Source organism: Hippopotamus amphibius, chromosome 2 (genome assembly GCF_030028045.1).
Source record: "Hippopotamus amphibius kiboko isolate mHipAmp2 chromosome 2, mHipAmp2.hap2, whole genome shotgun sequence".
Classification (NCBI taxonomy): domain Eukaryota; kingdom Metazoa; phylum Chordata; class Mammalia; order Artiodactyla; family Hippopotamidae; genus Hippopotamus; species Hippopotamus amphibius.
Window position 1 is genome coordinate 185871440 of NC_080187.1, and position 13903 is coordinate 185885342.

A 13903-nucleotide genomic window follows, 5' to 3' on the forward strand; every position below is an offset into this window, starting at 1 on the left:
AAATAAAACCAATTTCTGTGTAGTGTCAGTCTCAAACCTGAAATTACACACAAAGAGAACCAGACAGGTGTTACAGACTACAGCTGCTCTCCAGAAACCATTTAACTTTTGACATCTGTGCGCCTGACCAGGTATCTCAGAGCAGTGTTTCTGAAAGTGTCGTCCAAACACCAGCTACTTTATAATTACCTAGAGCACTTGTGAAGAACAGAAATTCCCGAGTTCCACCTTAGCTTTTCCGTATTAAAAAATTAACACCAAATCCAAACAATCTCCCCAAATCATTCAAGCAAAATACTGGATCTAAATTCTACCTGTAATTCGTAGACACGAACAAATTTATCCAGGCAAGCAGTCACCATCACTTTTCCTAGGATATTCACCACAGTCACTGCATGATTGTGACCTTTATAAATCCGTATAAGCTCACCAGTCTGCATCAGAAAAGATAAGAGTCACTAGACTGACCTTCAAGATTTCTTCCAACTTTTGAGATTTATAATTCTGTAGATCTAGAAGACATAATTCTGAAACTACTTGTACACATGTGTAGCTGTACTAATTTTAACAGATGAAGTACTCCCACAAGCATTTGTTACTTATACAAAATGTATGCACTGTATCTTGATTTAAAGAACCCTGTGGCACAGAAAGACAAGGGCCACAGCTCTGTGTGTATGTATTTTATAGCTTTTGAAGTATATTCACTTTTATCATTTCACTGGATCTGGACAACAAGCCCCTGAGGCTGGATAACCCCCAGGTTTACAAACCAAGAACTGAGCTTTAAAAGCAGCCTCTACGACCTGAGCAGAGTCTCTCAGCTGTTTTAACTTGCACTATTTTAAACTACACATCATATCTACTTTCTCGGAGACTCAGATGCTCAATTTATCTCGAGTTTAAATGAGGCATTCAAACTAAACCTTACATAAACTTTGAGTCTGTCCCCCACTAAAAATTTTGATGAGGTCAGAATTTCTACAGTGCTTAATATTATCCAAGAGCTTATGCACAGGGATTATTATTAAGTCTTCACTAGAAAAAGGGCTTCATTTAAATTGCAAGAGGTCTGAGGAATCCTTCAAGCTTTAACCATCATTCTATTAAAGATTTCTTTACACCAACATGGCTTACATGAATGTTGTGGGCATGGACTGACTGATCACTGGAGCCACTGAACACAAGGTCATTCACCACCTTAAAGAAAAAAAATCCAGCGAGAGATATTCAGTATAATGTTCTGAGTTTCCTTTAGTTTGTAATATACATCAGCAAATTCTACTTTCCACCCGATTTTGAGATGAGCATGAATGAGGTATAAAATAAGTTTCTCAGACAAATTTTTTGAACTGAAACTTATGTGCTGCCAAGTACTCTGATGAACTGACTGTTGGGTTTACTGCTTCTTCAGAATGATTATGAAGTAGCCTAGAAGGGCATTCAAGTATATCTACATTCTACAATAAGATACAACTTTGTCTTTTGGTTACTATATTAAAAAACAGTATGTCCCATGGTGGTCCAGGCCTAAAGAAAAGGACTGTAATCTCCTGTCTTCTAATGAGTCATTAGACAACATGGGAAATTTCATTCAAACCCTTCTATGTGTACCAGACAATGAACTCCTGTTTCTTGCACTATACTCGCCTTCATGCAGAGAATGGTCTTGCTGTGGCCCTCCAGAGTTCTAAGGAGCAGTCCATTCCGTGCATCGCGCACACTAATGGTACAGTCATAAGACCCCACAACCAGCAGCTTTCGGGCACCTTCCTGAGCTGTGGCAAGACAGCTGACAGCCCGAGGGCCATGGCATTCAAAGATTTCAAGTCGTTTGTTGTTCTGAAAAACACACCACCATTATATGAAGTCAAAGCAACTTAGTTGGAAAAACTCAACATCAACTAACCCAAATCACTACCTTGATACAAACTCTAAATTCTAACACCTGTATGTACGAGGATAAGTCAAAAATTATCTGCACTTCCAGTTACATTAAAACTCCGCATTGTTTTATCAGCACTTTCCGTTCAAGGCTACTGTCTCCCCAGTCTCTGCTGTGCAGGTATGAATGTGTTACATCAGTTCACCTGTAACTGTGGTGCGAGCAAAAATGGACGCTCCACTTGTGATCTGCATGAAAGAAGAGCAGCGTGCAGTGATTCGTTTTTTGTGGTCTGAGGGTGTACCTGGTATCGTTATCAAAAACTGTGTGTGTAGTATGAAGAAAGTGTTTTGTCATGAGGAAGTGTGTATGAATGGATAGAAATGCTTATTGAAGAGCTGAAGCCTAAACTTTGGATTAAACGCAGAGGACTGCTATCCAAGGGCATTGTGATCTTGCATGACAATGCATGTCCACACACTTTTGCCCACACTATCGACACTCTGCAAAAACTTCGTTTTAAGGTGTTAAAGCATCCTCCCTATAGTCCTGATCTTGCTCCATCAGACTTTCACCTGTTTTGTCCCCTGAAAGCTGCCCTACGAGGATGAAGATTCACTTCTGATAAAGAAGTGAAGACAGAGGTGCACTTGTAGCTCACAGCTCAGCCTGAAACATTTTTTAATGAGGGAATACAAAAGCTTGTTGACAGATGGACAAAGTGTATTGAAAAGCAAGGAGATTGCGTTGAAAAATGATGTATTTGTCTTTTCTAAAAGTTAATGGGGAGAAGACCTAAATAGGCATTTCTCCGAAGAAGACATACGGATGGCCAACAGGCACATGAAAAGCTGCTCAACATCACTAATTATTAGAGAAATGCAAATCAAAATGACAATGAGGTATCACCTCACACCGGTTAGAATGGGCATCAACAGAAAATCTACAAACAGTACATGCTGGAGAGGATATGGAGAAAAAGGAACTCTCTTGCACTGTTGGTGGGAATGTAAGTTGATACAGTCACTATGGAGAACAGTATGGAGGTTCCTTGCAAAACCAAAAATAGAGTTACCATATGACCCAGCAACCCCACTACTGGGCATATACCCAAAGAAAACCATAATTCAAAAAGACACATGCACTCCAATGTTCACTGCAGCACTATTCACAATAGGCAGGACATGGAAGCAACCTAAATGTCCATCAACAGATGAATGGATAAAGAAAATGTGGTACATATATACAATGGAATATTACACAGCTGTAAAAAGGAAGGAAATTGGGACATTTGTAGAGACATGGATGGACCTAGAGACTGTCATACAGAGTGAAGTGAGTCAGAAAGAGAAAAACAAATATCGTATATTAACACATATGCAGAATATAGAAAAATGGTACAAATCAACCAGTTTGCAAAGCAGAAATAGAGACACAGATGTAGAGAACAAACATATGGACACCACATGGGGAAAGTGGGGGGGGGAGAGATGAATTGGGAGATTGGATTGCCATACATACATTGCTCATAAGAAAAAAATATCAAATTGTACACTTTACATATATGCAGTTTACTGTATATCAACTGCATCTCAATAAAAGTTCTTAAAGAAAATAAACACATAAATAAATTCTATAGCCAGAGTGCAGATAATGTTTGACTCACCCTCGTAAGTTCTCATATCCACTCCCTATCTCCAGCTCGCCAACCTCTGCCCTTCCCTTTCCAACACTCTGTACTCATGACTCCTTCCTCCCCGATTCTAGTGGGGACAGCCTTACACTATAAACTCATTTTTACCTTTGACCTGCACTATCCTGATCATAATTAGAATTTGGTTCTCTTTTTATGCCCTCTCTCACTTCCCTTAAGTTAATGATAATGAATAATAAACTTTTTTTCATATTCGAATACATTTTCCATGCCACAGACCTAAGAACTCTCACTGCTTTTTTTGTCATCCAAAATTTATGCCATCCAAAATTTGTCATGGTTTTTTCCAAAATTCTCTTTGAGAACTACTTTCTTAGACACTCAAGAGTCTCTCATTCTCCACCTTTCCATTATTCTGACCTTCTTCTGACTTCTGGTTCTATATCTATCTTTCATGACATCATTGAGTTAAACTATAGCCTTTAGTATCAGTCAGAGTGGCATGGTCACATCCTGAATTTCCAAACATTCCTTTACCTCAGATTTTAGACTTGCTTCCCTCATTTCCAAACCAATCTTGTTCATAAAGTTTCCTAATTCCCCAAAACTCTAAAAAGGTACTTTAGGTGCATGCATGAGATAAAATTCCCAGAAACTAGGCAAGAGCAGCAGCTGGGAGCCTACAGAGCTGAGCATCAATCTAAGCCATCCCGAGGTGCTAGGGAGATAGATCAATGGAATTCAGGACCCAGTGGTGCGCAGGCCCCAGTAAACAGCCTGGCTTTGTGTTGAGCCCCAGGAAGCACTGCATTCCAGGAGTATGGGCAAAGCGGAAAAGGCCCAGCCTTAACAAGGCTTCAAAATTCATCTCTCTGCAGAAACTCTCAAATCTCTGTCTCAGGTCCATCTTTGCTGGAGCTTTTCAACCATTTAAAGACCATTTCAAAAAATAAATAAATAAATAAAGACCATCCCCACTTGAATTTATCATCTTGCCCCAAAAGTCTTGCTCCTAACTTCTACCTACCTCTGATTACATTAATCTCACAAAATAGAAGAGAACTGTGTAATTATTAAGTTTTATCCTTTAAAATATTTTAAATCTATTCTGTCTTCTTCATTTCTATTGCCCTAACCAAATCTAATCTAGGTTGTTAGCACTTTGCATTTAGAATGCAAAAACCTTCACTAATTACCCTTCTGTGATCTATTCATATCAAGTGAACCAAATAACTTGACACTTGATTATATATGTGCTAGTTTCTTCTAACTTGATTTTAAGCTTCTTAAAGGCAGAAACCATGACATATTTTATTGCATTCCTTATACGTAGTTTCAGCCAGCTGGTGGAAGGAGATAGTAGGTACTAACTAAACATATGATACTATAATAAGGCAAAACACAGTAAACATTCTAACACACTGTTAAAAGATGACCAGTCGGCCTTGGGATAGAATGCTACAACTAACTAGTAACCAAACCTATCACTTCTACCTCCAATTACATCTTTTATCCATTCTCTTCTCTTCACCTCAGTCTAATCTTTCATGTCAGCTGCCATAACAAAGCTTCCTAAATGGTCTCCAAGCTTCTACTAGTACCAGTATTTTCCAATCTGTTCAACTCCAGAGTAACTCTTTCTAAAATACAAATTAGATCATGTCTCTCATACTTTAAAGCTTACAAGTCCAACTACATTAAGAAAGCACACAGGGCCATCAAGAACTGGTCCATATTCATTTCCTAAGCCTTATCCTGAGATCTAGCACAAAACAGTCCTCAATAAAAGTTTGCTCAACAAGTGGATTTATACTTGGGTCAGGAAAGAATGAGGCCCACAGGCATGAAGGCAAACCTTGACTTAGTTTAAGTCAAGAACAGGCTATCCTCATGAAACCCTAAATCAGTTCTAAACCACACCAATGTCATACTCAAAGGAATTTAAGCTCATTTCATGGTGTCATTCTTAAAATAAGATGGACTAGATTAACCTATGACTCATTATTTGGCCCCAAATCATCAGGCTTGGTTTAACTTAGTAGAGTTACACTTTGGTCCTGGCACACTTGGGTCTGAGCAGACAGGATGCAGCATTTGTTTCACTTACAATAGAAGATAAGTTTTTGAGTAGCCGCTAATTCTGTTGCTTTCTCAAACACACACAAAAACAGGAAAATGTCTGCCTTCAACGTCTTCCCACACACACTCACACCATTTTCAAGTGGCATGGGAATTCAACCTTCTCTCCCCAACCACTAACCTTTATGTTGAAGGTGACCACAGTGCCATTTGCCAGTCCTGCATAGAGAATTCGCCACCTACTATGGAGGCAGAGAACTCGGTCTTCCAGCTGTAACTGCTCCACACACTCTCGAGTCTGATAAAAGTACACAACACCTGATCAGCAGAGGTTAAAGGCAAATAAGATGTGAAAATAATCCTCCTGAAAACAGAGTGTGAAATAATTTTTTATGAGGAAGAAAATGTAGCATCCTCTATTTTGTAGAAGACTATCTTAAGACTGTTTTCTTCTGCTTTGAAATATGTGGCCAAAGACCCTCAAGCTGTAGGCAATATAGTAAACAAATGTAACTTCTAATAATGTTATCTATGTTTCTAATTTGGAACATAGAAATTCTTTAAAGGGCACTATGAATTGGGTTTTAGCCTCTTAAGCGGCCAAAGATAAAGTTAAAGCTGCACTTGACATTTAAAAAGAAAAATAAAGATTATAGTTGTATATCTGATAACTGCATTAATCAAATATGTGCTTTCCTTCAACTGAGTCCCTATTTCAATAGCTCCCAAATGCCTCCTTCAAACCAGTATCAGGTTAGCTGGTCTATAATTACCCAAGAAGCTTTTAAAATATATAGAACCCCAAGCTTCACCCCAGTCCCTGAGATTCTAATTCAGTAGGCCCTGGAATATGTGTTTTTAAAAATTTCCTTCCTAATTCTGATGCATATCCAGGTTATACAAACACAGTTTGAGCTGGCCTTCAAGAAGCCATTTCCATGAATTTCCAGAACTGGGTTATACTGATAAATCTAATTACCTAGAACCTAGAGCAGGGCCAGTTATATAGTAAGTACTCAAGACTAAATGCTGCTGAATGATAGTAAGTGACTAATGGCCCAAGTTTAGCTTTTTAAAGAGGTCTGGATACAGACCATATTAAAATCAAGATGGTTATAAAGTAGGTAGGATGGGACAAGCTATAGGTTCAATGACAAAAGTTGCAGACTATCAAATTCTTTGATCTCTTCCAACCTCCTTTCATACCTGAGTCAGTCTTTTAAATTACTTCCCTCCATAAAATTACAAATATAAATGCTGCATACGAAATTGTAAAAGACTGTGAATATGCTCAAATGATAAGATATATGTTGCCCCTGGTTAACCCTTCCATGTGAGATCATTTTGTAATTTTTTAGGGGAAATTGAATACTTTGCAGTAATTTAAAAAAAAACTATTGGTGCATGCAACAATAAAGATGAATTTCAGACACTGTGGCGAGCTAAAGCTAATGTGAAAGAATACAGGCAGGATGGTTTATTTATACGAAGTTCAACACAGACAAATATAATCTCTAACGACAGAAATCAGAAAAATCATTATCTTTGGCCAAGGGTGGTGAGTAGAAGGTGTATGAGGGAAGCTTTAGGGGGATGAAAATGATCTGTGTTTTGATCTTGGTGGTGGTTCAACAAATGTGTACCTACGTAAAAATTCATCAAGCTGTATACTTAAAATTTGTGTACTATATAAAGTTACACCTCAATTTCAAAAACTCACTAAGAATTTTTTTCACTAATGTGAAAAACAGTCCCACTATGCCAAATAGTATTGCGGGTTAGCACCCTTAAAAATACTGAAAAATCTTTTTAAAGTTTTTGCTAATTTTATAAGTCAAAATGGTACCAAACTTCTGTTTTAACTTCCATTTATTAAGATTGTATTATTTTCAAACTGTTACCTGTATATCCTCTTTTTAAAGAATTTCTGTCTTCCAAATGATGTATAGGGATTTTACTATTTCCCTTCTCAAAGGTGTAAGCTCCTTACAACATATGATATTAATGCTATGTTTATCCTATCCTGTTATAACTATTTTTCCCTCTTTTTAAGACAATTTCTTGCCAAAATTTGTTTACAATTTTCAACAGACTTAAGTATTCTTTCCATGTAATAAAATTCACCATGTTAGATATACATTTCATTAAGTTTAGTAAAGTATGCAGTCATGCAACCATTACCACAATCAACTCTAAAAAGTTACCTTGTACCCTCTTTTAGTCAACCCCCACTGCCATCCCAGGCAATCTTGATAGTTGTGCCTTTTCTAGAATTCCATAATAAGAGAATATTCAGTTTGCAGTCTTTTACATGTGCCTTCTTTCACCTAGCATGATGTTTCTGAGATCCATCCATGCTGCTACATGTAAGAATAGTTTATTCCTTTCTGTTGCTAGTATTATTCCACTTTTTATATACCACACTTAACCATCTATCAGTTGATGGATGCACTGATTAATAATGTTGCTACGAGGTTCCTTCTTACATTCGAGATATTGGAAATTTGTGGCTTCTCTGTTTTGATCAATTTAGTTAAAAGTTTTGTTTTGTTTTTTTATTTATCTTTTCAAAAAAACTAGCTTCAGGTCTCACTGACTTTTCCCTTTTGTGTGTCATTATAAATTGGTGGTTTCCATTCTGCTCTTTATTATTTCCTTTTCTTTATTTTGGGTTTAACTTTTTCCTCTTTTTCTATTTTCTTACAAACTTAGATAATTGATTTTAAACTTTTTTTCCCTAATACAAGCATTTAAAACTAGAAATTTCACCCCCAGCAATGCATTAGCTACACCCTACAGACACTAAGTTGGATGCTCATTTTCATTTAATTCAAGATATTTTCTAATTTCCTTTGTGACTTCTTTAGATCATGGGTAACTTAGAAGTATGCTATTTCACTACCCCTTACTTAGAGACTTCCAAGATTTCTTTTTTTTTTGGGTAGATTTCTTTCTGTTACTGATTTCTAATTCCGCTGTGGTTAGAGAACATATTCTAAATGATTTCAATCCTTTTAATTAAGATTCTCAGTAAGGCTGAGACCTATTTAATGACCCAGCAATGGTCTATACTGGTGAATGTTCCACATGCACCTGAAAAGAATGTGTATGCTGCTGTTTTGGGTGGAGGAGTCTACAAATGTTAATTTTTTTAAACTATAAATGTTAATTAGATCTTGTTTGTTAATGGTATTGTCCAGTTCTTCCACATCCTTGATGATTTTCTGTCTAGTACTCTATCAACTATTGAGAGGTGTTGAAGTCTTCAACTATAATTGTGGATTTGCCTACTTCTCCTTTGTAGTTCTTTCAGTATTTCTTTATGTATTTTGGTGCTCTGTTATTAGGTACATATATTTATAATTGTTCTATCTTCCTGCTATATTGACCCTTTTATCACTATGGAATGCCACCCTTGTCTCAGCAGTATTCCTTGTCTTAAAGTCTATTTGCCTGACAGTAACATAACCACTCTAGCTCTTTTCATTACTATTTGCATAGAACATTTTTTTCCATTCTTTATTTCAACATACTTGTGTCTTTGAATTTAAAAGGCGTGTCTTGTAGACAGCATAGATTTTGATGTTTGTTCTTTATCTAGTCAATCTCTGCCTTTTGATTTTAGTGTTAATTCATATTTAATATAATTATTAAATATGGTTAGATTGAGACTCCAATTTGCTTTCTATTTGCATTATTTTTATTTCTCTGTTCCCCCTTTTCTGCCTTGTTTTGTATTAAACAAGTGTTTTTTAGTATGCCATTTTAATTCTTATATTAAATTTTTTAGCTCTCTTTCTTTACATTATTCTTTTAGTGGTTGCTCTAGGGCAGCTGTTCTCAGAGTGTGGTCCCTAGATCTGCTAACAGCATCAGTATCACATGTTAGAAACGTAAATTCTTGGGTCCTATCCCAAGCCTACTGAATCAGAAACTCTGGAAGTGGGGTCCAGTAACGTGTTTTTTTTTTTTTTTTTTAAGAGTGTAACAATTTTTTTTTTCCTCTTATTAGTAATATATATATGGCAATACCAATCTCCCAACTCATTCCCCTGCAACCCTCCCCGCTTTCCCCATTTGGTGTCCATATGTTTGTTCTCTACATCTGTGTCTCTATTTCTGCCTCACAAACCAGTTGATTTGTACCATTTTTCTATATGCTGCATATATGTGTTAGTATACGATATTTGTTTTTCTCTTTTTGACTCACTTCACTCTGTATGACAGTCTCTAAGTCCATCCATGTCTCTACAAATCAGCAATATGTGTTTTAACAAGCTCTCCAGGTCTATCTGATGCACACTGAAGTTGTGAACCAGTCTTTTGGAGATCACTTCCTAGTTCAAGTTAAAACTGACTTATTCCCAATAAAATATAAGAATCTTGTACCAGCACAATTTCACCATCTCCCTTTCCTTTGTGTTCCCATTATCACACATATTCCATCTATATATGTTAAAAACCTAATTCTTTGGTATTATAAATTTTGTCTTAAATAATTAACTCTTTTAAAGTTAAGAATATATGTATATATATATATATTTTAATGCAAACAACTTTCATATCTTACAATACATTTAGAATATTCTTTCTCAGAGGCAATATCTACTCCTAAGTCCTCAGGTTTAAAAAATTTAAACATTTCATCTTCTATCTAGTATTAATTTTGGCATATGATGTGAAAATAAAAATCAAGAATAATATTTGTTGGACAGACCAAGGGAGGTATATTATTATTTATTTTATTTTATTTATTTATTTATTATTTTTGGGGGGGTACACCAAGTTCAATCATCTGTTTTTATATGCATATCCCCGTATTCCCTCCCTCCCTTGACTCCCCCCCCACCGGGACGTATATTATTAATAGTAGTAAGTGAAAAGATACTGGTGGAGGGAGACAGAAAACATGGTTTAGATCTAAGCCTCATTTCTACTAAGGGCTATACAAGGGTATTGAAATAGGTTCAGAAGCAAGAAAGTGAACAGAATGAAGCACCTGTCTCAGTGTCTCCACTCTCCACAGTAAATACAGTCAAAGCTCTCCAACATTATCACTTTTGATTTTGCTGGACCCACTCACCTTAATGTTATAGCAGCGAATGGTGTGATCACTGGAACCAGTGTAAAGGGTAGCATTCTTCCCGGAGGTCTGAGTAACCAGCAGGCAGTTCACTTTGGAGGTATGGCCCTCAAAGACACCAACGCACTTCCGACTCTACAGTCAAGCACAGTTCAGATCATTACTTGTGCATATAGACGGATTAGATAATACACTTCCTCAAAAAAAAAAAAAAAGAAGATGCTAAAGCATACAGTTCATTGTTATATCCTCAGAGTCTAGAATAGTACCTGGTATTAAAAGGTGTTCAGTAAATACCTGTTTACTGAATGCCCAGCAAATAGTCACATGTACTGAGATACTTGCAACTATATGTTAACGGAGCCATACCAAAAAATATTGGGTTGGCCAAAAAGTTTGTTTGGGTTTCTCCGTAAGATGTTCTGAAGAACTCGAAATTTTTGGCCAACCCAATACTTAGGGCAATTTGCTATAAGACAGATCAGAATTTTGATTAATGTCTAGGGCAAGGCTCTCCGACATATGGACAAAAAAGCTCGCAAATTCAAACTGTAGCTAATTACCCGGATAAGTTCCTGCATTTTATCAGTATGCAGAGAATGCTCTACAATATTCAAAGACATGTCAGGCACCATCACAGGTCTAGTGTTCCTGGTGTGGTTTCATAATGCAGCATCCTGTTATCCCTGTGCACATACTGTTACATGCATATATATATAATTTATTTATTGGCTGTGTTGGGTCTTCATTGCCACGTTGGGCTTTCTCTAATTGTGATGAGCAGGGGCTACTCTTCATTGTGGTATGTGGGCTTCTCATTGTGGTGGCTTCTTTTGCTGCAAAGCACGGGTTCTAGGCACGTGGGCTTCAGTAGTTGTGACATGGGCTCAGTACCTGTGGCTCATGGGCTTAGTTGCTCCACAGCATGTGGGATCTTCCTGGACCAGGGATGGAACCGGTGTTCCCTGCATTGGCAGGTGGATTCTTTTTTTTTTTTTTGATTTTGTAGTTTTTTTTTTTTAATTTAATGTTTTCTTTTTAAGCTCTTTATTGGAATATAATTGCTTTACACTGTGGTGCCAGTTTCCTTCTGTACACCAAAGTGAATCAGCTGTATTTATACATATATTCCCATATGCTCTCCCTCCCACAGCTCTCTCCCACCCTCCCTATCCCAGCCCTCTAAGTCTAATCACCCATCATCGAGTTGATCTCCCTATGTTATGAAGCAATGTCCCACTAGCTATCTATTTTATATTTGGTAGTGTATATATGTCAATGCTACTCTCTCACTTCATACCAGCTTCCCCTTTGCCCCCCCAACTCCGTGTCCTCAAATCCGTTCTCTACATCTCCATCTTTATTCTTGCCTTGTCACTGGGTTCATCAGAAGCATTTTTTTTTTTTTAGATTCCACATATATGAGTTAGCATACAGTATTTGTTTTTCTCTTTCTGGCTTACTTCACTCTGTATGACAGTCTCTAGGTCCATCCACCTCACTACATATAGCTCCATTTCATTCCTTTTTATGGCTGAGTAATATTCCATTGTATATATGTGCCACATCTTCTTTATCCATTCATCTGTTGATGGGCATTTAGGTTGCTTCCATGTCCTGGCTACTGTAAACAGTGGGCAGGTGGATACTTAACCACTGTGCCACTAGGGAAGTCCTACTGTTATATATTTACAATGTACATATACACCTATACTTATCTTGCAATTTAGAGTTAGAGTCAATTCCCCAGATCTTACACTCATACCTCCCAGTACCATTGCTTCCTTCAGTCATCCCTGTTGCACTCACATTAGGCTAAAGGAACCTATATACCTGTTGCCTACAGCAAACACATTTTCTCAGTCCATCATCTAATCTTTTGATTTTCAAGGACTTCATCAATTTCAAATACTCTCATCATATTTGTTCAGACAACACAGTGTTCCTAAAGTTTCGTGGCTATCATTGTGAATAAACAGAATTAGTTTGACATATACCAGACTCAAAACTCAAACAGTCCATTCTATGAAAACTGAGATATAATAAGCATCAGATTACCCTAAGTGTGGGGTAGTGGAAGACTGTTGCTCTTCTTAATAATGTGGATAATTAATTGACTCTCAGGGAAAATGCCTCCTCTTACATTGACTACTTCCTCAATACTCACTCTCTCCCTTCTCTATTATGCAGCAGCTATGTGACGGACCTCAGCGTCAACTCCAAGGCTAGGACCTGACTGTCCCGAGCCCATTGTTATAATCCCATCTCCTTTTGCCAAGTGATTGTTCGGGAACAAAGCACAGGACCTTTCCTCCCTGACCCCCAACAGGACCCTTTTTTGGTGGTGGGAGGGAAAAGAAACTCCTGTGGCTACTGAAATCTCTCTGTGAGCAGGAGGAGAACTCGCTTTAGGAAGAGGTGATACCAGAGAAGGCAGAATGGAGAGAAAGAAAGAAATTAAGTCTCCAGTGACCCCACTGATCTCTGGACAGCAAGTAAACTCCTATTGCTTGAGAGAGCTAGTTGTAGTTTCTAAAACCTGTAACCAGGCAAAAATATTCAAATTGATGTATCAACTTACCACGAGATTGTAAGCTCGAACAGTTTTATCTGCTGAACAGGTATACAGCAAATTCCCAAATATCTGAATTGCATTCACTGCAGCTTGGTGCCCCTCAAAGCTCCCTTCTGTGGGCTCATCATCGTCTCCTGGCTCTGAAGATATTTCTAGAAAACAAGAATATGCTTCAGAGATGTGTCTGCTTGTGTCTCAAAAGATACTAAAAAATTTAAACCATTACGAAAAAGTGGTCTCTGGATTCTCCTTAAAGCCTAGTTCCCCTAGCAAAACACCACATTTTCATTAGTGATCTTCATTATGAAGATTTCATAATTAAGAAAAGGCAGGGAAGGCCTTTCACTTAGGAAAAAGATACTTATATAGTAAGTTTTGAGTGACACCTGTAAAGCACTAAATATCTTTCCACATCCAGTCTCCTCTGCTGCCAGTTATTTCGTTGAGTAAGGCATTATTTTTTAAGTACTTCCTTCTCGAAGCAAAACCCCCCAAGAGCCAACAAAACCTTAATACAGTTGTCCCTTGGTACCCAAAAGGGACTGGTTTCAGGACCCCCCCACCCCCCACACATACCGAAATCCACGGATGCTCAAGTCCCTTGTATAAAATGGCGTAGTATTTGCA

General features: G+C 37.5%; 1 protein-coding gene across 4 annotated transcripts in view; it reads right to left on the minus strand.

The window, feature by feature from the left end:
* ZNF106 (zinc finger protein 106) overlaps positions 1 to 13903 on the minus strand; it is a 66765-nt gene that overhangs the window by 7630 nt on the left and 45232 nt on the right. For all 4 annotated transcript variants that reach the window (XM_057721847.1, XM_057721844.1, XM_057721845.1 and 1 more), the window contains 6 exons: positions 13283 to 13428; positions 10702 to 10836; positions 5800 to 5916; positions 1651 to 1842; positions 1138 to 1200; positions 315 to 434 (listed from right to left, as the gene is read on the minus strand). In XM_057721847.1, the coding sequence (XP_057577830.1) occupies positions 315 to 434; positions 1138 to 1200; positions 1651 to 1842; positions 5800 to 5916; positions 10702 to 10836; positions 13283 to 13428 (773 nt within the window). The remainder of the gene's footprint in view (positions 1 to 314; positions 435 to 1137; positions 1201 to 1650; positions 1843 to 5799; positions 5917 to 10701; positions 10837 to 13282; positions 13429 to 13903) is intronic.